Consider the following 24,966-nt stretch of genomic DNA (forward strand, 5'->3'; position numbering starts at 1 on the left):
TTAACACACTATAAAATATAATAAAGAAAGTGATGAATAGGTGTACTGTCAGCAACTTTATTCTGACCGGATTATAGACAGTGCTGCCTTCAGAGAGGTTCTGTTAGACCTCAGGATGAGACCCAGATGCAGACAGTTCGAAATAACAAATGTTTATTTACGAAATGGGGCAGGAAAACGACAGATCAAGGGCAAGCAGAGGTCGGTAATCCAGGGCAGAGTCCGTAATGTACAGAACAGCAGGGAGGCTCAGGGCAGGCGGGGGTCAGTAATCCAGGGTAGTCTCAAGAGGTACAGAATGGTGGGCAGGCAGAACTGTCAAAAACCAGGAGAACTAGAAAACAACACGAAACAGGCGTATGGGAAAAAACCCACTGGTAGGCTTGACGGGATAAGACGAACTGGCAACAGCCAAACAGAGAACACAGGTATAAATAATGGGGAAGATGGACAACACTTGGAGGGGGGTGGAGACAAGCACAAAGACAGGTGAAACAGATCAGGGTGTGAAAGGTTCAGATGAACAGAGAGACTCCACAGTACTACATCAGGTAAGGACATTTCACCAATACAGAGGAAAGCTAGCAGGTTCTCTTTACAAAAGTGATACCAACATAATTCATAAAATGTATCATATTTTAAGGGTGATGAGGATGACAACAATCATGTCTAAATGTATTCACCTTTGGTCTGTAGGTACAAGAGGTCTGTCTTATAAAGTCATGGACAAGAAGGCGCTGGTCCTGTTTCTCTCTGGTCAGTGTCTTCATTAAGGTTTTGTTTTGAAATCCATATTTTAGGTTTTAAGTTGACAACATTTGTCTGGCCGAATTTTCCATTTACAAGTATTTTCACATATTGAGCTGGAATGCTACAGTAGTTTTAGAAAATATCATAATTTGTTAGCTAAGAACATTTATATGTACATGTATGCTGGTCGAAATGTTACCAGCTTTTTTTGCTTGCGTCACACTCAGTGGCAATATTAGCATGCAAATCTTGGTGGGGCAAAAACAAAAAGTGGGATGAATGCCAGCAATGCCACTACACAACACTAAACAATACATGAATTGCACTATAACGGTGAAAAACGGTGCCCACAAACTGTTAGAGCCTTCATTAAGCTGTCCCAACAGCAGAGTCCCCACAGCAGTCCCAACCCCTTACCTCTGTTACACCTGGTGGAGCCAGCAGAGCTTGGCCTGGCAGCGAAACAGTTACTTCAGCCTCATTTACTGCCTTTTAAAAAAACATAGCTGATATGGCTGACTTGCTTAAACAAATGTGCTTTCTACTGACAATTGAGATGTACAAACTATAGCATAAGGGAAAGACAACCGGATAAGAGGCAATCCGTTATTTCGATTAAGATATTAACGAGCGATCGCCGACGGACGTAATCAATGTAACTATTTGTTCAGCACTTTTGAAATGTACAGCAACAGAATTCAGAACATCTGACGTTCTTACGGTTTACTCTCTGTACAACAAGTCAGAACTGTAGGATAAATAAAGGGGGTATATAAACAGACAATGAAAGCTCTTACAATATTCAATGATATCATTTCTTTAAAACAGGTTGTAGGCTACATGTGCACCACCAAGTCAGAACAGTAGGTGAAATTAAGAGGTGAAAATAGACCAAATTATTAGGGTGAGGCACATTGAACGTCGTTTGGGTCTTTGCGTGTCAGAAATAACACAATTCTATTATAGAATGTTGTGTGTGTGCTGAATTTGCACGTGCAAGCCAAGCGCCACTACTTCAAAGCTGTACAAAAAAAGTTGACAAACAAGCACACACCGGGCCACGAACGATGTGTTTACAATACCAAATTATTAGGGTGAGGCACATGGGCTACTAACAGCTTACTACACAACATACACTTAGTATTGCTTTCTTAGCTACAGTATACATATCTCCCTGGAATATTACATAATTTATGCAGCAGCATACAAGACATTTTTGGACTCACCTTGTGAAGGTGGCGCAGCGGTCCTTTTGTGGGCAAATTCTGTCATCAAACTTCGTCATTTTCTGGATTTATAGTGGGAACTCGGATAAAAACCACACAGCCACTCCATTGAATAGCAGGCTAACGTTAGTAGTTGCTTTGCAATGCTTGCAGTTAGCCACTGATTCCTTCCAAATGACTTATTGTTGAATTTACAATTTCCAACTTGTTGTGTAGTCTTTATGGCCGACGAGCACCGATACGTTTTATCTATAATTTCTCTTGATTATTTTCTAGATATGACAAGGATTAAAAAGGATTTGCCAGTAGATTGTCGACTTGATTCATGATGATGATTGCTAGCTAAGACTTTGAAAGTGTCACAAATACAGCCGTCGTGCTGAAGGGAGGACCAATACGCAGGCGGAATGTGGATGCTCATCTTTTAATTAATTAGGAAAATTAATTAGGATAATGCATACACAAAAAAAACAAGAAAACAACAACAACGACGAAGGACAGTTTCACAGGCTAAATGAACACTAGCAGTGCGAAATACAACTACCCACAAAACCCAAACCAAACACACACCTCATTATAGGACTCTCAATCAGAGGCAACTAGAAACACCTGCCTCTAATTGAGAGTCCAACACCCAAACCTAAACATAGAAAAACTAAACAGAATGTAGAAATACATACAAAAACACAAAACCTCTGCCACGTCCTGACCAAAACTAATACAATTACTCCCTCTGCTGGTCAGGACGTGACAGTACCCCCCCCCCCTAAAGGTGCAGACCCCGACTGCACCTAAAAGAAAAGACAAAAACCCCAAACAACAAAAAATATCCCCCTAAACTAAAGGGAGGGAAGGGAGGGTGGCTGCCGTCAACGACGGCACTGTGCTACACCCCCCCTCCCCAACCCACCTATATAGGAGGCGGCTAGGGTGCGGGACGTAGACCTCGCTCCACCTTCTGCGTCACCCACTTAGGTGGCGCCCCTGGCTGCGCCCGGCTGGCAGGCGGCGATGGCTGCGCCGGGCAGACGGACCACTCTGGCTGGGCCGGAGGACAGGCGGGCCACTTTGGCTGGGCCGGAGGACCGGCGGGCCACTCTGGCTGGGCCGGAGGACCGGCGGGCCACTCTGGCTGGGCCGGAGGACCGGCGGGCCACTCTGGCAGCTCCGGGCAGACGGGCCACTCTGGCTGGGCCGGAGGACCGGCGGGCAGCTCTGGCGACTCCTGACTGGCGGGCAGCTCTGGCGACTCCTGACTGGCGGGCAGCTCTGGCGACTCCTGACTGGCGGGCAGCTCTGGTGGCTCCACACTGGCGAGGCTGGGCTGACGCACTAGATGCCTGATGCGTGGGGCTGGTACAGGACGTGCCAGCCTGGAGACACACACCTCAAGGCTAGTGCATGTAGCGGGAAACACTGGACCGTAGAGGCGCACTGGCGGTCTCGAGCGCAGGGTTGGCATCACCCCTTCAGGCTGGATGCCCACTCTCCCCTGGCACATGCGGGGCTCTGGTACTGCGCGTACCGGCCTGAAAATACCAGGCCTCACCACAGCACCTACCCCAAAGCACGGGACCTGTCCAGTCTGTTTCTGTCCAAAAAGGGTACGGGGAGCTGGCCTGGGTCTCCAATCTCGCCCCGCCAAACAGCCCTTGTGCCCCCCCCAAAAAAATTATTGGGGCTGCCTCTCGGGCTCCCTTACCCGCCGTGTTCCCCAGTCCTCGCCAGAATTCCTCCGCTGCTTGGTCCTGGTATGGTGGGTAGTTCTGTCACAAATACAGCCATCGTGCTGAAGGGAGGACCAATACGCAGGCGGAATGTGGATGCTCATCTTTTAATTAATTAGGATAACGCATACACAAAAAACAAGAAAACAACAAGAACGACGAAGGACAGTTTCACAGGCTAAATGAACACTAGCAGTGCGGAATACAACTACCCACAAAACCCAAACCAAACACACACCTAATTATAGGACTCTCAATCAGAGGCAACTAGAAACACCTGCCTCCAATTGAGAGTCCAACACCCAAAGCTAAACATAGAAAAACTAAACTAGACAGAACGTAGAAATACATACAAAAACACAAACCCTCTGCCACGTCCTGACCAAAACTAATACAATTACTCCCTCTGCTGGTCAGGACGTGTAAGATGTTGACATGATCAGTCCAATCAAAGCTACTGTACATATAACGTGATTTGAAGTAATTTCATCTGTGGTCAATGACCTTGAGTCTTCTTGTAAGGGCACTTGTAATATAACTCTATGGCAGGACACAAAGGGCTGACATTTGGGATGTCTACCCTTACTAAGCACTTAAACTTGGCGATGACGTACTGTCCCGATGAGTGACAGAACACTGAGCCAATCATGGCGCAATGCTTCTATTTTCTGCTGGCTCGCCCCACCATTGAGTTGAGGCTGAAAGCACTGAGCTAGGATGAAGCACCTGCATTTTGGAGCTGCCTTACTCAAGAAAGCAAAAGAGACCATGTGTGTATGCAGCTTTATTAACTGAATGATATATTATATTTTTTGTTACATTGTTTGCAAACTGATATGTGACACATTAATGCCAAAATAATATGCAAAACAGGCAAGCCCCCAATAAAAAATAAATATATAAAAATATTTATTTTTGCTAAAAATGTGGGGCTCAAAACAGGTGGGGCCCTGGCCTGAATGACGGATCGCCACAGGTCACACTGCATGTGTCACGTCCTGACCCTGGTAAGATGTCATTTTCTATAGTAGAGTAGGGCAGGGCATGACAGGGGATGTTTTTTTGTTCTATGTTTTCTATTTCTATGTTGGGATTGTTTGGGGTTGATCTCTAATTGGAGGCAGCTGATCCTCATTGCCTCTGATTAGAGATCATATTTAAGTAGGGGTTTTTCTCTTCCTGTTTGTGGGTGATTATATTTTCTGAGTGTGTTTGTTCTGCCTGCGTCACGGTTTGTTGTTTTGTCAGTAAGTTTATCATTGTGGTCGGACCGGATGCTGGAGTGAGTAGTCGTGCTGGACTTTGCTCCGCGGGTAATATTACATTTCACTACATTACAACGGAATGATTTGATTAGTGTAATGTTAGCTAGCTAGCTACATAGATGTCTTTGCATCAAGGATAAAGGTGTAGCTAAAGGTGTAGCTTTGAGAAACTAACTTTGAGAAACTAACAAGGTTAGCTAGCCAGCTGTATTCATTCGTTCGCGCCGTTTTCCAAACGGCGTCAACACCACAACCACTGCTAGCTAGCCAACTTTACCAACTAGCAGTACTGTAGAAACTAAATACATTACCACGGAACGATTTGATTAGTGTAATGTTGTCTCTGTATCAAAGATAAAGGTAAACGCAGCCACTGCTAGCTAGCCAACTCTACAGCTAGCAGTACTGTATCACTTTTAGTCAATAAGATTTTTGCAACGTAAGGTTAACTTTCTGAACTTTTGAGTTGTGTAGTCCACTTGTGTAGCTAGCAGGACTGACTTTGTTTTAGCTAGCCAATGTTTAATTACTTCTGCGTTATGAAAGGAACTAGACACGGACACGAATGATCCATTGGTAGTTTGTTGTAACCAAGTATTGGTGCTAACATTGTGTATTGGTGCTAACCGTGTGTTATTGGATGCTAGCATGCTAGTTAGCTACGGCGTCATAGGACACAGTGCACTGGGTGGGTTTCACGGAAGAATACTGTACCAAGTTATCTAGCTGAATAAACTAAGTTTGAGCCTATTCCTGGAAACATTGAACCACTGTAGTTTACATCAATTATAATTTCTAAAGTGGAAGTTGGAAAAGTTATATTTGAGTGTTTCAGTGAATGGTTAGTGAGGGAGGCCCTGCTCTCTCGCTTCCCCAGTTGTTTAGTTAATTTTCATTCCAATCTCCTTTGCATTAGCGTAGCCTCTCCTGTAGCCTGTCAACTATGTGTCTGTCTATCCCTGTTCTCTCCTCTCTGCACAGGCCACACAAACGCTTCACACCACATGGCCGCTGCCACTCTAACCTGGTGGTCCCAGCGCACACAACCCACGTGGAGTTCCAAGTCTCCGGCAGCCTCTGGAACTGCCGGTCTGCAGCCAACAAGGCAGAGTTCATCTCAGCCTATGCTACCCTCCAGTCCCTCGATTTCTTGGCGCTGACGGAAACATGGATTACCACAGAAAACACTGCTCCTCCTACTGCTCTCTCCTCGTCTGACCACGTGTTCTCGCATACCCCGAGAGCATCTGGTCAGCGGGGTGGTGGCACTGGAATCCTCATCTCTCCCAAGTGGACATTCTCTCTTTCTCCCCTGACCCATCTGTCTATGTCCTCCTTTGAATTCCATGCTGTCACAGTCACTAGCCCATTCAAGCTTAACATCCTTATTATTTATCGCCCTCCAGGTTCCCTTGGAGAGTTGATCAATGAGCTTGACGCCTTGATAAGTTCCTTTCCTGAGGATGGCTCACCCCTCACAATTCTGGGTGACTTTAACCTCCCTACGTCTACCTCATTTCTCTCTGCCTCCTTCTTTCCACTCCTCTCCTCTTTTGACCTCACCCTCTCACCGTCCCCCCCTACTCACAAGGCAGGCAATACTCTTGACCTCATCTTTACTAGATGCAGTGAGATTAGTAGAAGAACAGCAACTCCCCTCCAAGTCTTCGACCACTACCTTGTATCCTTTTCCCATCCTTTGACTCTCTATGTCCCCTATCCTCCCGGCCGGCTCGGTCCTCCCCTCCTGCTCCTTGGCTTGACGACTCATTGCGAGCTCACAGAACAGGGCTCCAGGCAGCCGAGCGGAAATGGAGGAAAACTATCCTCCTGCGGACCTGGCATCTTTTCACTCCCTCCTCTCCACATTTTCTTCCTCTGTTTCTGCTTCTAAAGCCACTTTCTACCACTCTAAATTCCAAGCATCTGCCTCTAACCCTAGGAAGCTCTTTGCCACCTTCTCCTCCCTCCTGAATCCTCCCCCCCCTCCCCCCCTCCCTCTCTGCGGATGACTTTGTCAACCATTTTGAAAAGGTTGACGACATCCGATCCTCGTTTGTTAAGTCAAACGACACCGCTGGTCCTGCTCACATTGCCCTACCCTATGCTTTGACCTCTTTCTCCCCTCTCTCCAGATGAAATCTGCGACTTGTGACGGCTGGCCGCCCAAAAACCTGCCCGCTTGACCCTATCCCCTCTTCTCCAGACCATTTCTGGAGACCTTCTCCCTTACCTCACCTCGCTCATCAACTCATCCTTGACCGCTGGCTACGTCCCTTCCGTCTTCAAGAGAGCGAGAGTTGCACCCCTTCTCAAAAAACCTACACTCGATCCCTCCGATGTCAACAACTACAGACCAGTATCCCTTCTTTTCTCTCCAAATCTCTTGAGCGTGCCGTCCTTGGCCAGCTCTCTTGCCATCTCTCTCAGAATGACCTTCTTGATCCAAATCAGTCAGGTTTCAAGACTGGTCATTCAAATGAGACTGCTCTTCTCTGTGTCACGGAGGCTCTCCGCACTGCTAAAGTTAACTCTCTCTCCTCTGCTTTCATCCTTCTAGACCTATCTGCTGCCTTTGATACTGTGAACCATCAGATCCTCCTCTCCACCCTCTCTGAGTTGGGCATCTCCGGTGCGGCTCACTCTTGGATTGCATCCTACCTGACAGGTCACTCCTACCAGGTGGCGTGGCGAGAATCTGTCTCCGCACCACGTGATCTCACCACTGGTGTCCCCAGAGCTCAGTTCTAGGCCCTCTCCTATTCTCGCTATACACCAAGTCACTTGGCTCTGTCATATCCTCACATGGTCTCTCCTATCATTGCTACGCAGACAACACACAATTAATCTTCTCCTTTCCCCCTTCTGATAACCAGGTGGCGAATCGCATCTCTGCATGTCTGGCAGACATATCAGTGTGGATGACAGATCACCACCTCAAGCTGAACCTCGGCAAGACAGAGTTGCTCTTCCTCCCGGGGACGGACTGCCCGTTCCATGATCTCGCATCACAGTTGACCACTCCATTGTGTCCTCCTCCCAGAGTGCTAAGAGCCTTGGCGTGACCCTGGACAACACCCTGTCGTTCTCCGCTAACATCAAGGTGGTGACCCGATCCTGTAGGTACATGCTCTACAACATTCGCAGAGTACGTCCCTGCCTCACACAGGAAGCGGCGCAGGTCCTAATCCAGGCACTTGTCATCTCCCGTCTGGATTACTGCAACTCGCTGTTGGCGGGGCTCCCTGCCTGTGCCATTAAACCCCTACAACTCATCCAGAACGCCGCAGCCCGTCTGGTGTTCAACCTTCCCAAGTTCTCTCACGTCACCCCGCTCCTCCGCACACTCCACTGGCTTCCAGTTGAAGCTCGCTTCTGCTACAAGACCATGGTGCTTGCCTACGGAGCTGTGAGGGGAACGGCACCTCCGTACCTTCAGGCTCTGATCAGTCCCTACACCCAAAGAAGGGCATTGCGTTCATCCACCTCTGACCTGCTCGCCTCCCTACCTCTGCGGAAGCACAGTTCCCGCTCAGCCCAGTCAAAACTGTTCGCTGCTCTGGCACCCCAATGGTGGAACAAGCTCCCTCACGACGCCAGGACAGTGGAGTCAATCACCACCTTCCGGAGACACCTGAAACCCCACCTCTTTAAGGAATACCTGGGATAGGATTAAGTAATCCTTCTAACCCTCCCCCCTACCCTCCCACCCCAAAAAGATATAGATGTACTATTGTAAAGTGGTTGTTCCACTGGATATCATATGGTGAATGCACCAATTTGTAAGTCGCTCTGGATAAGGGCGTCTGCTAAATGACGTAAATGTAAGTTTCACTAACTAATAAATGTGGAACGAAACCGACGCTGCATTTTGGTCCGCTCCTTCCGTGACAGCCGTGACAGCATAGCGATCACACCGTGGCAGAAAGCACAATTGCAAGCTTAATTTTCTTGTAACATTGTAAGACAGTCAAGTGAGTTCCAAGATGCGAAGCGTAGACTTCGAGTATTTATCAAATTCGCATCGTGGACATAGCCGTGCACAGACCTTTGCGCAACATTAAAAAAGTGTGAGAAAGGACAACCCGGGTCACTCCCAAGGCTAACTGTTAAACCACTGTTACTGCAGGTTTAATTGTCCTCACTGGGTGAACCAACATGTAGATAATGTTCCTCACATAGACACTAAACTGAAAATATTAATGAGATAATGGCCTTCTCCACAGGGCTCTACACTCTCTCCTCATGCCTTGCTCATGAGTATCACTTTGTGAACATGAACAAGAACTGGACTGAAGCACAGAGATACTGCAGAGAGAAGTACACTGACCTGGCCACCATAGACAACATGGAGGATATGAACAGACTGATCAACACAGTAGACAGTGGTTATAATGGATCAGCCTGGGTAGGATTGTATAATGGTGTTAACAGCTGGAGGTGGTCTCTAGAAGATATGGACTACTATGGTGAGGGAGAGGCTGAGTTCAGGAACTGGGACAGTTCAGATGGTAAATACACTGATCAGCACTGTGTAGTGACAGGAGAGTATGGGACGTGGTGGGATGACCGTTGCATCATAAAATACCACTCGGTCTGCTACAATGGTGAGAACATGTTACTCTTTGTGTTTACAGCTCTATGTTTGTACAATCAGAACATTTAAAAATAGGAAATAACATGATCATAACTTAACAAATACTCTAACATGCATATGCAGTGACACCATATAAACATTATTGAAAACAAGTATAGATTTCTTGTGAAATATTTACCTGGATATCAAGAATGCATTCAATAATTGCAGGAAAGACAACCAACATTTCTGAGAGGTTCATCTTGTCAAATGAAAGTATGACATGGGATGAAGGGCAGAGCTACTGCAGACATCACTACACAGACTTGGCCAGTGTGAGGAACCTGGCTGAGAGCAGGAAGATAGGGAACATGGTACCGAAGGGAAACTGGGCGTGGATCGGCCTGTTCAGAGACTGGAGCTGGTCGGACCAGAGTAACTCTTCATTCAGATACTGGCATTCAGGAACACCCAATAATCGCTATGGGAACTGTGTTTCGGTGTTTGGTAAATCAGGCAAATGGGCAGACTACACATGTGAGACACAACTTCCCTTCTGCTGCTACAGTGGTGAGTTACATGATATAGTGTGTGTGTGTCACTGGCATAGCGCTGTTTCTCTGACCCCCCCCAAAAAACTGTAATGCATCAGCCACTCACAAAGTATAGCCTAGTGATCGCTGTCCATGCTTCTGAAATTGTGACGTCCACTCGGCTGCATATCAATAAGCTATTAAATGATGTGGTGCTAGTGCTTGTAGTTGGTGTGGATGAGTGGGCGTATAATACTAATGTCTTGAGTGTTCGAATCTCATCACAGACAACTTTTGCATTTTATTTAATTTAGAGACATACTACTTTTTAGCTACTCTGCAACTACTTAGCATGTTAGCTAACCCTTCCCCTAACCCTTTAACCTTTTAACCTAACCCTAACTTCAACCCTTAGCCTAGCTAACGTTAGCAACCAAGCGAATGTTAGAGTTAGCCACCTAGCTAAAGTTAGGCACAAGAAATTGTAACATTCGTATGGAATGGATGATGGACATCCACAAATGAATACATACCATACGAAATGTTACATATCACACTAATTAGTGTCCCAGATTTACATTTACTATGTTACGTTTACCCCTGAGTCCAGTTTGGTATTAGCCTATAGCTTTGCTTTAATGGATACATGTTTATTTTATTTCATTTTCTCATGTTAAGCCTAATGTTTGTTTCACAAAGCTATAGCCCTATGGTGTCGCAATATTGCTATTTAGAATGTTGGTTGACTGGCAATTACGTATTGGGAAATTCAAGCATTGCAGATTGTAAAATACATTTTCAATGAAACAGCATACTAATCACGAACCAATCTCTCTTTTTTTTTTTTTTAACTGTCCTGTAGGCCTATAGCCTACCTTAGCTGTCTTCTCGCTCTCTCGCAGCTTGGATAGAAAGTTTGTGCTGCATAAAACCCAATAATACAATCAGTCCACCATCAAAACAATAGCTTACTACAGATTGTTTCATTATGCAGATAGGCTCGACTGCATTATCTATAGCTACTGTCATTTCCCCTTTGACTCTACAAAAATTTTATCAACCCCTACAAAATGTAAATTCATTATAATCCAGATAATAATTCACATTTCCTGTTGCTGCAAGATTATTTTTCCTGCTGTAGCAAACTGGCTCAAATTAAGATCCTACATCTGTCTCTGTTAGTCTTAGTGAAGAAGACACAGCAGGTGGTGAGAGTGAAGCTGACCCCAAAGGACCAGAACATGGACCTGACTGATCCTGACATACAGGAAGCCATCTTGCAGCAGGTAAATCTCACCTTCTCTTCCTCTTTTGAGAGATTAGAGACACTTTAGTACAAGTGATAAGGGTTATTGCAGTATCTGGCCATAATATATACAATTTACTACACATTTACCTGTCATCTATAACGACCATTACAAGTACATCTTATGTAGTAGTTTATGTTTTTGACTACATATCACTGATGCTATGTATTATGGAGCTGTTATAAAGGCTTTATGAATGAGGAATACAGTAGTGTTAGCCAGTACTGGCTGCATAGTTGGTAGACTAGTCAGTAAACAAAATGCTGTTTATGTTCCAGATAAGGAAGGAGCTGAGGGAGAAGGGGATGTCTGATGACGTCAAACTGAGATGGAAGAAGCAGCCCGATGGAAAGAGCTTCCACAAGGAAGAAAATGAGAAGATGTAAGGAGGAGAAACTCAACCGAGTATGAAGCTGGAACTGTAAACACTATTACTGTAGACTATGGAGACTTTTCTGACCAAAATCCCATTTACAGCCCGACTAGCCAAAACCCTGAAAACAAACCCTTACTGTATCCGTTAACTGATCCCTTAACCCTAACTGTAACCCAACGTCACCTAATTTTAACCAATTTGAAAATTAAAAAATGGCTTGCACGTCAGTCAAGTCCCCTTAGTTTTTCCCTACTACTACATTAAAAAAATATATACAGTCAAAAGTTTGGACACACTGACACTCATTTCAGGGTTTTCTTTATTTTTACTATTTTCTACATTGTAGAATAATAGTGAAGACATCAAAACTATGAAATAACACATATATAGAATCATGTAGTAACCAAAAAGTGTTAAACAAATCAAAATATATTTTACATTTCACATTCTTCAGAGTAGCCACCCTTTGCCTTGATGACAGCTTTTTAATGGAAAGGCTGGAGCAACGAACCGCCCTTGCTGTCTCTGCCTTGCCGGTTCCCCTCTTTCCACTGGGATTCTCTGCCTCTAACCCTTTTACAGGGGCTGAGTCACTGGCTTACTGGTGTTCTTCCATGCCGTCCATGGGAGGGGTGCGTCACTTGAGTGGGTTGAGTCACTGACGTGGTCTTCCTGTCTGGGTTGGCGCCCCCCCTTGGGTTGTGCCATGGCGGAGATCGTTGTGGGCTATACTCGGCCTTGTCTTAGGACGGTAAGTTGGTGGTTGGAGACATCCCTCTAGTGGTGTGGGGGCTGTGCTTTGGCAAAGTGGGTGGGGTTATATCCTGCCTGTTTGGCCCTGTCCGGGGGTATCATCGGATGGGGCCACAGTGTCTCCTGACCCCTCCTGTCTCAGCCTCCAGTATTTATGCTGCAGTAGTTTATGTGTCGGGGGGCTAGGGTCAGTCTGTCACATCTGGAGTATTTCTCTTGTCTTTTCCGGTAACCTGTGTGAATTTAAATATGCTCTCTCTAATTCTCTCTTTCTCTTTCTTTCTCTCTCTCGGAGGACCTGAGCCCTAGGACCATGCCTCAGGACTACCTGGCTTGATGACTCCTTGCTGTCCCCAGTTCACCTGGCCGTGCTGCTGCTCCAGTTCCAACTGTTCTGCCTGCAGCTATGGAACCCTGACCTTTTCGCCGGATGTGCTACCTGTCCCAGACCTGTTGTCCCAGACCTGCTGGAACCCTGACCTATTCACCGGACGTGCTACCTGTCCCAGACCTGCTGTTTTCAACTCTCTAGAGACAGCAGGAGCGGTAGAGATACTCTCAAAGATCGGCTATGAAAAAGCCAACTGACACCTACTCTTGTGTTACTGACTTGTTGCACCCTCGACAACTACTATGATTATTATTATTTGACAATGCTGGTCATTTATGAACATTTGAACATCTAGGCCATGTGCTGTTATAATCTCCACCCGGCACAGCCAGAAGAGGACTGGCCACCCCTCATAGCCTGGTTCCTCTCTAGGTTTCTTCCTAGGTTTTGGCCTTTCTAGGGAGTTTTTCCTAGCCACCGTGCTTCTACACCTGCATTGCTTCCTGTTTGGGGTTTTAGGCTGGGTTTCTGTACAGCACTTTGTGATATCAGCTGATGTAAGAAGGGCTATATAAATACATTTGATTTGATTTACCCCACAAGCCATAAGACTCCTGAGCATCTAGTCAAATGGCTACCCAGACTATTCGCATTGCCCCCCCCCCCACACCACGCTCTAAAGGCATCTATGCATAGTCACTTTAATTAACTCTACATCGTACATGCACATGCTACCTCAACTAACCGGTGCCCCCGCACATTGACTGTGTACCGGCACCCCCCTGTATGTATGTATGTATGTATGTATGTATGTATGTATGTATGTATGTATGTATGTATGTATATACACACACACACACACACATATATATAAATACTTTTTTTTTACTGGTGCTCTTTAATTCCTTGCTACTTTTATCTCTTATTCTTATCCGTATTTTTTTTAACTGCACTGTCGATTAGGGGCTCGTAAGTAAGCATTTCACTGTAAGGTCTACACCTGCTGTATTCAACGCTTGTGACTAATACATTGTTTTTGATTTGTGTCTTCCTTTCCTGTGGTGGTCCTCATGAGAGCCAGTATCATTGCGCTTGGTTTTTGCGACTGAACTTGAAGAAACTTTCAAAGTTCTTAAAGTGATGATGGACTGTCGTTTCTCTTTGCTTATTTGAGTTGTTCTTGCCATAATATGGACTTGGTCTTTTACCAAATAGGGCCATCTTCTGTATACCACCCCTACCTTGTCACAATACAACTGATTGGCTCAAACGCATTAAGAAGGATAGAAATTCCACAAATTAACTTTTAACAAAGCACACCTGTTAATTGAACTGCATTCCAGGTGACTACCTCTTGAAGCTGGTTGAGAGAATGCCAATAGTGTGCAAAGCTGTCATCAAATCAAATCAAATTTTTCTGCGTCATTTTTGGACAGATTTTTGCAATGTTACGTAGATGGAAAAAAGCTGTCCTTGAAACAGTCTTGATATGTTCTTCAAAAGAGAGATCAGGGTCCAGAGTAACGCCGAGGTCCTTCACAGTTTTATTTGAGACGACTGTACAACCATCCAGATTAATTGTCAGATTCAAAAGAAGATCTCTTTGTTTCTTGGGACCTAGAACAAGCATCTCTGTTTTGTCCGAGTTTAAGAGTAGAAAGTTTTCCGCCATCCACTTCCTTATGTCTGAGACACAGGCTTCTAGCGAGGGCAATTTTGGGGCTTCACCATGTTTCATTGAAATGTACAGCTGTGTGTCATCCGCATAGCAGTGAAATTTAATATTATGTTTTCGACTGACATCCCCAAGAGGTAAAATATATAGTGAAAACAATACTGGTCCTAAAACGGAACGTTGAGGAGGACTGAAATTTACAGTTGATTTGTCAGAGGACAAACCATTCACAGAGACGAACTGATATCTTTCCGACAGATAAGACCTAAACCAGGCCAGAACTTGTCCATGTAGACCAATTTGGGTTTCCAATCTCTCCAAAAGAATGTGGTGATCGATGGTATCAAAAGCAGCACTAAGATCTAGGAGCACGAGGACAGACGCAGAACCTCGGTCTGACGTCATTAAAAGGTCATTTACCACCTTCACAAGTGCAGTCTCAGTGCTATGATGGGGTCTAAAACCAGACTGAAGTGTTTCGTATACATTGTTTGTCTTCAGGAAGGCAGTGAGTTGCTGCGCAACAGCTTTTTCAATTTTTTTTGAGAGGAATGAAAGATTCGATATAGGCCGATAGTTTTTTATAATTTCTGGGTCAAGATTTGGCTTTTTCAAGAGAGGCTTTATTACTGCCACTTTTAGTGAGTTTGGTACACATCCGGTGGATAGAGAGCCGTTTATTATGTTCAACATAGGAGGGCCAAGCACAGAAAGCAACTCTTTCAGTAGTTTAGTTGGAATAGGTTCCAGTATGCAGCTTGAAGGTTTAGAGGCCATGATTATTTTCATCATTGTGTCAAGAGATATAGTACTAAAACACTTTAGTGTCTCCCTTGATCCTAGGTCCTGGCAGGGTTGTGCAGACTCAGGACAACAGAGCTTTGGAGGAATACGCAGATTTAAAGAGGAGTCTGTAATTTGCTTTCTAATGGTCATGATCTTTTCCTCAAAGAAGTTAATGAATTCATCACTGCTGAAGTGAGAGCCATCCTCTCCTGGGGAATGCTGCTTATTAGTTAACTTTGCGACGGTATCAAAAATAAATTTCGGATTGTTCTTATTTTCCTCAATTAAGTTGGAAAAATAGGATGATCGAGCAGCAGTGAGGGCTCTTCGATACTGCACGGTACTGTCTTTCCAAGCTAGTCGGAAGACTTCCAGTTTGGTGTGGCGCCATTTCCATTCCAATTTTCTGGAAGCTTGCTACAGAGCTCGTGTATTTTCTGTATACCAGGGAGCTAGTTTCTTATGACAAATGTTTTTAGATTTTAGGGGTGCAACAGGGTAGAAGCTGTTGATAAGCCTCTTGGACCTAGACTTGGCGCTCCGGTACCGCTTGCCGTGTGGTAGCAGAGAGAACAGTCTATGACTAGGGTGGCTGGAATCTTTGACAATATTTAGGGCCTTCCTCTTAACCGCCTGGTATAGAGGTCCTGGATGGCAGGAAGCTTGGCCCCAGTGATGTACTGGGCTGTTCGCACTACCCTCTGTAGTGCCTTGCGGTCGGAGGCCGAGCAGTTGCCATACGAGGCAGAGATGCAACCAGTCAGGATGCTCTCGATGGTGCAGCTGTAGAACCTTTTGAGGATCTGAGGACCCATGACAAATTTTTTCGGTCTCCTGAGGGGGAATAGATTTTGTCATGCCCGCTTCACGACTGTCTTGGTGTGCTTGGACCATGTTAGTTTGTTGGTGATGTGGACACCAAGGACCTGCTCCACTGCAGCCCTGTCGATGAGAATGGGGGCGTGCTTGGTCTTCTTTTTCCTCTAGTTCACAATCATCTCCTTTGTCGTGATCACGTTGAGGGTGAGGTTGTTGTCCTGGCACCACATGGCCAGGTCTCTGACCTCCTCCCTATAGGCTGTCTCATTGTTGTCGGTGATCAGGCCTACCACTGTTGTGCCATTGGCAAATTTAATGATGGTGTTGGAGTCGTGCCTGGCCGTGCAGTCATGAGTGAACAGGGAGTACAGGAGGGGGATGGGCATGCACCCCTGGGGGGCACGTGTGTTGAGGATCAGCATGGCGGATGTGTTGTTGCCTACCCAATCCACACACTGACATTTCCCACCTGGACAAAAGCAACACCTGTGTGAGAATGCTATTCATTGACTACAGCTCAGCGTTCAACTCCATAGGGCCCTCAAAGCTCCTCAATAAACTACGGACTCTGGGATTAAACACCTCCCTCTGCAACTGGATCCTGGACTTCGACGGGCCACCCCCAGGTGGAAAGGTTAGTGCGGTATGCAAATTGGAGTGGGTCTAGGGTTTCTGGGATGATGATGGTGTTGATATGAGCCATGACCAGCCTTTCAAAGCACTTTATGGCTACAGATGTGAGTGCTACGGGTCAGTAGTCATTTAGGCAGGTTAACTTAGTGTTCTTGGGCACATGCACTATGGTGGTCTGTATTACAGACTCGGACAGGGAGAGGTTGAAAATGTCAGTAAAGACACTTGCTAGTTGGTCTGCGCATGCACGCAGTACACCTCCTGGTAATCCATCTGACCTTGCGGCCTTGTGAATGTTGACCTGTGTAAAGGTCTTACTCACATCGGCTGCGGAGAGCGTGATCACAGTCTTCTGGTACAGCTGGTGCTCTCATGCACGTTTTAGTGTTATTTGCCTCGAGGCGAGCATAGAAGTAGTTTAGCTCGTCCGGTAGGCTCGTGTCACTGGGCAGCTCTCGGCTGGGCTTCCCTTTGTAGTCTGAAATGGTTTGCAGGCCCTGCCACATCCGACGAGCGTCAGTGCCGATGTTTTACAACTCGATCTTAGTCCTGTATTGACACTTTGCTTGTTTGATGGTTCGTCGGAGGGCATAGCGGGATTTCTTATCAGCTTCCAGGTTAGAGTCCCGCTCCTTGAAAGCCGCAGCTCTAGCCTTTAGCTCAGTGCGGATGCTGCCTGTAATCCATGGAGTTACCTCTGCTGCAGAGGATAAGTTCATTAGAGTTAACAGCCTCAGAAATTGCAGCCCAAATAAATGCTTCACAGAGTTCAAGTAAGACACATCTCAACATCAACTGTTCATAGGAGGGTGCGTGAATCAGGCCCTCATGGTTGAATTGCTGCAAAGAAACCACTACTAAAGGAATAAGAAGAAGAGACTTGCTTGGGCCAAGAAACACGAGCAATGGACATTGTCTTTGTTGAGACGCAGAGTAGGTGAACGGATGATCTCCGTATGTGTGGTTCCGACCGTGAAGCATGAAGGAAGGAGGTGTGATGGTACTGGTGACACTGTCTGATTTTATTTAGAAATCAAGGCACACTTAACCAGCATGGCTACCACATTATTCTGCAGCGATACACCATCCCATCTGGTTTGTGCTTAGTGCATGCTATTCAATCGATCACTGCCCGCACCTGCTCGCCCATCCAGCATCACTACTCTGGACGGCTCTGACTTAGAATACATGGACAACTACAAATACCTAGGTGTCTGGTTAGACTGTAAACTCTCCTTCCAGACTCACATTAAGCATCTCCAATCCTAAATTAAATCTAGAATCAGCTTCATATATCGCAACAAAGCGTCCTTCACTCATGCTGCCAAACATACCCTCGTAAAACTGTCCATCCTACCGATCCTCGACTTCGGTGATGTCATCTATAAAATAGCCTCCAACACTCTACTCAACAAATTGGATGCAGTCTATCACAGTGCCATCCGTTTTGTCACCAAAACCCCATACACTACCCACCACTGCGGCCTGTACGCTCTCGTTGGTTGGCCTTCGCTTCATACTCGTCGCCAAACCCACTGGCTACAGGTCATCTACAAGTCTCTGCTAGGTAAAGCCCCGCCTAATCTCAGCTCACTGGTCACCATAGCAGCACCTACTCGTAGCACGCGCTCCAGCAGGTATATCTCACTGGTCACCCCCAAAGCCAATTCCTCCTTTGGTCGTCTTTCCTTCCAGTTCTCTGCTGCCAATGACTGGAACGAACTGCAAAAATCACTGAAGCTGGTGACTCATATCTCCCTCACTAGCTTCAAGCACCAGCTGTCAGAGCAACTCACAGATCACTGCACCTGTACATAGCCCATCTATAAACAGCCCATCTATCTACCTAACTCTTCCCTATACTGTATTTATTTATTTATCTTGCACCTTTGCAGCCGAGTATCTCTACTTGCACATTTATCATCTGCACTCCTACCGTTCCAGTCTTTAATTGCTATATTGTAATTACTTCGCCACCATGGCCTATTTATTGCCTTAACTCCCTTATCTTACCTCTTTTGCACTCACTGTATATAGACTTTTTGCTTTCTTTTGTTCTTCTGTATTGTTGACTCTATGTTTTGTTTATTCCATGTGTAACTCTGTATTGTTGTATGTGTGGAATTGCTATGCTTTATCTTGGCCAGGTCGCAGTTGCAAATGAGAACTTGTTCTCAACTAGCCTACCTGGTTAAATAAAGGTGAAATAAATAAAATAAAAGTGGGACCAAAAACACACCTCCAGGCTATGTAAGGGCTATTTGACCAAGAAGGAGAGTGATGGTGCTATATCAGGTGACCTGGCCTCCACAATCAGCCGATCTCAACCCAATTGAGATGGTTTGGGATGAGTTGGATTGCAGAGTGAAGGAAAGCAGCTAACAAATGCTCAGCATATGTGGGAACTCCTTCAAGACTGTTGGAAAAAGATTATTCATGAAGCTGGTTGAGAGAATGCCAAGAGTGTGCAAAGCTGTCATTAAGGCATAGGGTGTCTACTATAAAATATATACTGCTCAAAAAAATAAAGGGAACACTTAAACAACACATCCTAGATCTGAATGAATGAAATAATCTTATTAAATACTTTTTTCTTTACATAGTTGAATGTGCTGATAACAAAATCACACAAAAATAATCAATGGAAACCCAATTTATCAACCCATGGAGGTCTGGATTTGGAGTCACACTCAAAATTAAAGTGGAAAATCACACTACAGGCTGATCCAACTTTGATGTAATGTCCTTAAAACAAGTCAAAATGAGGCTCAGTAGTGTGTGTGGCCTCCACGTGCCTGTATGACCTCCCTACAACGCCTGGGCATGCTCCTGATGAGGTGGCGGATGGTCTCCTGAGGGATCTCCTCCCAGACCTGGACTAAAGCATCCGCCAACTCCTGGACAGTCTGTGGTGCAACGTGGCGCTGGTGGATGGAGCGAGACATGATGTCCCAGATGTGCTCAATTAGATTCAAGTCTGGGGAACGGGCGGGCCAGTCCATAGCATCAATGCCTTCCTCTTGCAGTAACTGCTGACACACTCCAGCCACATGAGGTCTAGCATTGTCTTGCATTAGGAGGAACCCAGGGCCAAACGCACCAGCATATGGTCTCACAAGGGGTCTGAGGATCTCATCTCGGTACCTAATGGCAGTCAGGCTACCTCTGGCGAGCACATGGAGGGCTGTGCGGCTCCCCAAAGAAATGCCACCCCACACCATGACTGACCCACCGCCAAATCGGTCATGCTGGAGGATGTTGCAGGCAGCAGAACGTTCTCCACGGCGTCTCCAGACTCTGTCACGTCTGTCACATGTGCTCAGTGTGAACCTGCTTTCATCTGTGAAGAGCACAGGGCGCCAGTGGCGAATTTGCCAATCTTGGTGTTCTCTGACAAATGCCAAACGTCCTGCACGGTGTTGGGCTGTAAGCACAACCCCCACCTGTGGACGTCGGGCCCTCATACCACCCTCATGGAGTCTGTTTCTGACCGTTTGAGCAGGCACATGCACATTTGTGGCCTGCTGGAGGTCATTTTGCAGGGCTTTGGCAGTGCTTCTCCTGCTCCTCCTTGCACAAAGGCGGAGATAGCGGTCCTGCTGCTGGGTTGTTGCCCTCCTACGGCCTCCTCCACGTCTCCTGATGTACTGGCCTGTCTCCTGGTAGCGCCTCCATGCTCTGGACACTACGCTGACAGACAGAGCAAACCTTCTTGCCACAGCTCGCATTGATGTGCCATCCTGGATGAGCTGCACTACCTGAGCCACTTGTGTGGGTTGTAGACTCCGTCTCATGCTACCACTAGAGTGAAAGCACCGCCAGCATTCAAAAGTGACCAAAACATCAGCCAGGAAGCATAGGAACTGAGAAGTGGTCTGTGGTCCCCACCTGCAGAACCACTCCTTTATTGGGGGTGTCTTGCTAATTGCCTATAATTTCCACCTGTTGTCTATTTCATTTGCACAACAGCATGTGAAATTTATTGTCAATCAGTGTTGCTTCCTAAGTGGACAGTTTGATTTCACAGAAGTGTGATTGACTTGGAGTTACATTGTGTTGTTTAAGTGTTCCCTTTATTTTTTGGAGCAGTGTATTTTGATTTGTTTAACACTTTCTTAGTTACTACATGATTCCATATGTGTTATTTCAAAGTTCATGTCTTTACTAATATTCTACAATGTAGAAAATAGTAAAAATAAAGAAAAATCCTTGAATGAGTAGGTGTGTTTAAACTTTTGACTGGTATTGTATATATTCTTTGTATCATCTTCTTTATACTCAGTAGCGAACAACAGTTAAATATTATTACTGACACATATCAAATTGCATCTGCATTGTTTTCACACTTATTGTTCAAACTAGAATTGCAATTAATGTCTAAATGTTTCAGCTTTCTTGTTATTGATTCAATCTATTTCTTTTTTTAGTTTTTTTTTCTCAGTTTCTAAATGTAAACTATCATAACATGAAAAGTGTGTGTTTTTATTTACATTCTGTGGGTTAAAGGGTAAATGGATGCATCTCTGTGTTACGCTCGTTGATGGAAGGATTGGACCAAGGTGCAGCGTGGTAGGTGTACATCTTAACTTATTAACAGAACAACGAAAAAAAAACAACAGAATACAAACAAAACGTAAAGTTCTGGGCTGCTTACAGGCAGCTAACCAAAAACAAGATACCACAAACAATAGGTGGGAAAAGGCTGCCTAAATATGATCCCCAATCAGAGACAACGATAGACAGCTGCCTCTGATTGGGAACAATATCAGGCCAACTTAGAAATAAAGAAACTAGAATGCCCACCCTAGTCACACCCCGACCTAACCAAAATAGAGAATAAAGGATCTCCAAGGTCAGGGCGTGACACTCGTGTTTATTCAAGTAGATTTAATGGGCACAGTCGGCATAGGGAGAAAATGCGTAACTTAATGATTTATATGTAATTTATCGATTCATTATGTCATTGATTGGTTGATTGTAATATTCCTAATATTATTCATGATTGATCCATTTCTTCATTATAATTTGAATTATGGTTAACTAAACCAATTCATTCTTACAGTACTATTATTTTAGTTTTATTATATAAAACAGAGTTTTACTATAAAACATGTTAACAAATGTGTGTATGTACACTACATTACTGGCACTATGTGGACACTTTCTCAACAAATCTCTCATTCCAAAATCATGGCTATTAATATATTCCCCCCCTTTGCTGCTATAACAGCCTCCACTATGCTGGGAAGGCTTTCCACGAGATGTTGGAACATTGCTGTGGCGACTTGCTTCCATTCCGTCACGAGCATTAGTGAGGTCGGGCACTGATGTTGGTTTGCAGTTGAGCATTTCAATTCAGCCCAAAGGTGTTCGATGGGGTTGAGGTCAGGGCTCTGTGCAGGCCAGTCAAGTTCTTACACACCGATGTCAACAAACCATTTCTGTATGGACCTCACTTTGTGCATGGGGGTATTGTCATTCTGAAACACGAAAGGGCCTTCCCCAAACTGTTGCCACCATGTTGGAAGCACAGAATCGTCTAGAATGTCATTGTATGCTATAGCGTTAAGATTTCCCTTCACTGGAACTAAGGGGCCTGGCCTGAACCATGAAAAACAGCCCCAGACCATTATTCCTCCTCCACCAAACTTTACAGTTGGCACTATGCATTGGGGAAGGTAGCTTTCTCCTGGCATCTGCCAAACCCAGATTTGTCCGCTTGTGTGGCCTACCACTTCGCAGCTGTTGCTCCTAGATGTTTCCACTTCACGATAACAGCACTTACAGTTGACTGGGGCAGCTTTAACAGGGCAGAAATTTGACAAACTGACATGTTGGAAAGGTGGCATCCTATGACGGTGCCACGTTGAAAGTCACTGAGCTCTTCAGTAAGGGCATTCTACTTCCAATGTTTGTCTGGAGATCGCATGGCTGTGTGCTTGATTTTATACACCTGTCAGCAACAGGAGTGCCTGAAATAGACAAATCCACTCATTTGAAGAGGTGTCCACATACTTTTGTGTGTGTATATATAAACTCAGCAAAAAAAGAGACGTCCCTTTTTTAGGACCCTGTCTTTCAAAGACAAGTCGTAAAAATCGAAATAACTTCACAGATCTTCATTGTAAAGGGTTTAAACACTGTTTCTCATGCTTGTTCAATGAACCATAAACAATTAATGAACATGCATCTGTGGAATGGTTGTTAAGACACTAACAGCTTACTGACGGTAGGCAATTAAGGTCACAGTTATGAAAACTTAGGACACTAAAGAGGCCTTTCTACTGACTCTGTAAAATATCAAAACAAAGATGCCCAGGGTCCCTGCTCATCTGCATGAATGTGCCTTAGGCATGCTGCAAGAAGGCATGAGGACTGCAGATGTGGCCATGGCAATAAATTGCAATGTCCATACTGTGAGATGCCTAAGACAGCGCTGCAGGGATACAGGACGGACAGCTGATCGTCCTTGCAGTATCAGTACAGCCGAACATCACACCTGCGGGACAGGTACAGAATGGCAACAACTCCCCGAGTTACACCAGGAACACACAATCCCTCCATCAGTGCTCAGACTGTCCGCAATAGGCTGAGAGAGGCTGGACTGAGGGCTTGCAGGCTTGTTGTAAGGCAGGTCCTCACCAGACATCACCGGCAACAATGTCGCCTATGGGCACAAACCCACCGTTGCTGGACCAGACAGGACTGGCAAAATGTGCTCTTCACTGATGAGTCGCGGTTTTGTCTCACCAGGGGTGATGGTCAGATGTGTTTATCGTCGAAGGAATGAGCGTTACACCAAGGCCTGTACTCTGGAACGGGATCAATTTGGAGGTGGAGGGTTCATCATGGTCTGGGGTGGTGTGCCACAGCATCATTGGACTGAGCTTGTTGTCATTGCAGGCAATAACAATGCTGTCCCTCATGTGGTACCCTTCCTGCAGGCTCATCCTGACATGACCCTCCAGCATGACAATGCCACCAGCCATACTGCTCGTTCTGTTCGTGATTTCCTGCAAGACAGGAAAGTCAGTGTTCTGCCATGGCCAACAAAGAGCCCTGATCTCAATCCCATTGAAATGGCTAGGGCCATTCCCACCAGAAATGTCTGTGAACTTGCAGGTGCCTTGGTGGAAGAGTGTGGTAACATCTGGCAAATCTGGTGCATCCACGAGGAGGAGATGCACTCTAGTACTTAGTATCTGGTGTGGCCACCAGCTGCATTAACTGTTACTTTGATTTTGACCCATCCTTTTACCCCCCCCATGGCCCTTCTAGCCATATCTGTTTAGAACAACATAAAGTAAGCAAAAATGCCCAGTCATCAAGCTAGGTAAGAGATTGTTATTAAATATGTTTAAGTGATTGATAAGACTGAACTAGAACAATGATAATTAAATTATCAATATTGTGTTGCACCTTTAACCAATAGCCTAACAAATGAACAACTCTTACAAATAAACTATCAAGAGTTTGATTGTCTTCATTAAGACATCCTTTACATCAAATGTCAGCCAGACCGCCCAGCAAACCCGAGCCACCTACACATCCGACCCTCGCCAGTCTAGTAAATAACTCAACTTCCTTCCCATCTTTGTTTTTTATGTCCCAAGGAAAGGTTTGGAAAACAAAAAAGTTTGATAAAAACACACCTACACATTAACAATACATCCTTCATATAATTATTCTCATAGGTGTGTGTGGTGTAGCGGTCTAAGGCACTGCATCTCAGTGCAAGAGGTGTCACTATAGTACCTGGTTCAAATCCAGGTTACATCACATCTGGCTGTGATTTGGAGTCCCATAGGGTGTAGTCTGGGTTTGGCTGGAGTAAGCCGTCATTGTAAATATGAATTTGTTCTTAACTGACTTGCCTAGTTAAAAAAAAAAGGTCTAATAGTGATGAAGAGCTCTTTTTACTTGCACACAATATAGCTGGGTCACCCCGTCCTGCCCCTAGGGTCCACCATCCTGCTACGCCCCAAACCAACACACTCCACTCAGCTTTAGGAAACATTCATTATAGGTTTCAGCTATGTTAGTCCAAGGCCAGAGTGACAACCAACATTACGGCAGACCCCGAGGGCCAGGACTAAGCAGCCCAGCAGCTAGGGATCACTTAAATAGGTATCTCCCCTGACGTGGGCATGTTTCCAATACAGACTCCTTTTGTCGTACAGTATTCTATATAAGGAATCCAGACCTTATG

The 24,966-nt window shown here is 45.3% G+C and overlaps 1 protein-coding gene across 2 annotated transcripts; it reads left to right on the top strand.

Moving 5' to 3' along the window:
• Positions 1-467: 467 nt before the first annotated feature.
• LOC106577986 (C-type mannose receptor 2) lies at positions 468-12,221 on the top strand. Of its 2 annotated transcripts, XM_014156488.2 has the most exons (6): positions 468-551; positions 697-756; positions 9,195-9,575; positions 9,776-10,114; positions 11,260-11,363; positions 11,663-12,220. In XM_014156488.2, exons 2-6 carry the CDS (start codon positions 723-725, stop codon positions 11,768-11,770), a joined length of 966 nt encoding a protein of 321 aa, XP_014011963.2. In that variant the 5' UTR covers positions 468-551; positions 697-722; the 3' UTR covers positions 11,771-12,220. The 2 variants fall into 2 exon arrangements, with proteins under 2 accessions (XP_014011963.2, XP_045557467.1); XM_045701511.1 differs by having other exon boundaries at positions 510-756; positions 11,663-12,221.
• The last annotated feature ends 12,745 nt before the right edge of the window (positions 12,222-24,966 follow it).

The sequence above is a fragment of the Salmo salar genome, chromosome ssa18, assembly GCF_905237065.1.
Source record: "Salmo salar chromosome ssa18, Ssal_v3.1, whole genome shotgun sequence".
In the NCBI taxonomy this organism is placed as follows: Eukaryota; Metazoa; Chordata; class Actinopteri; order Salmoniformes; family Salmonidae; genus Salmo; species Salmo salar.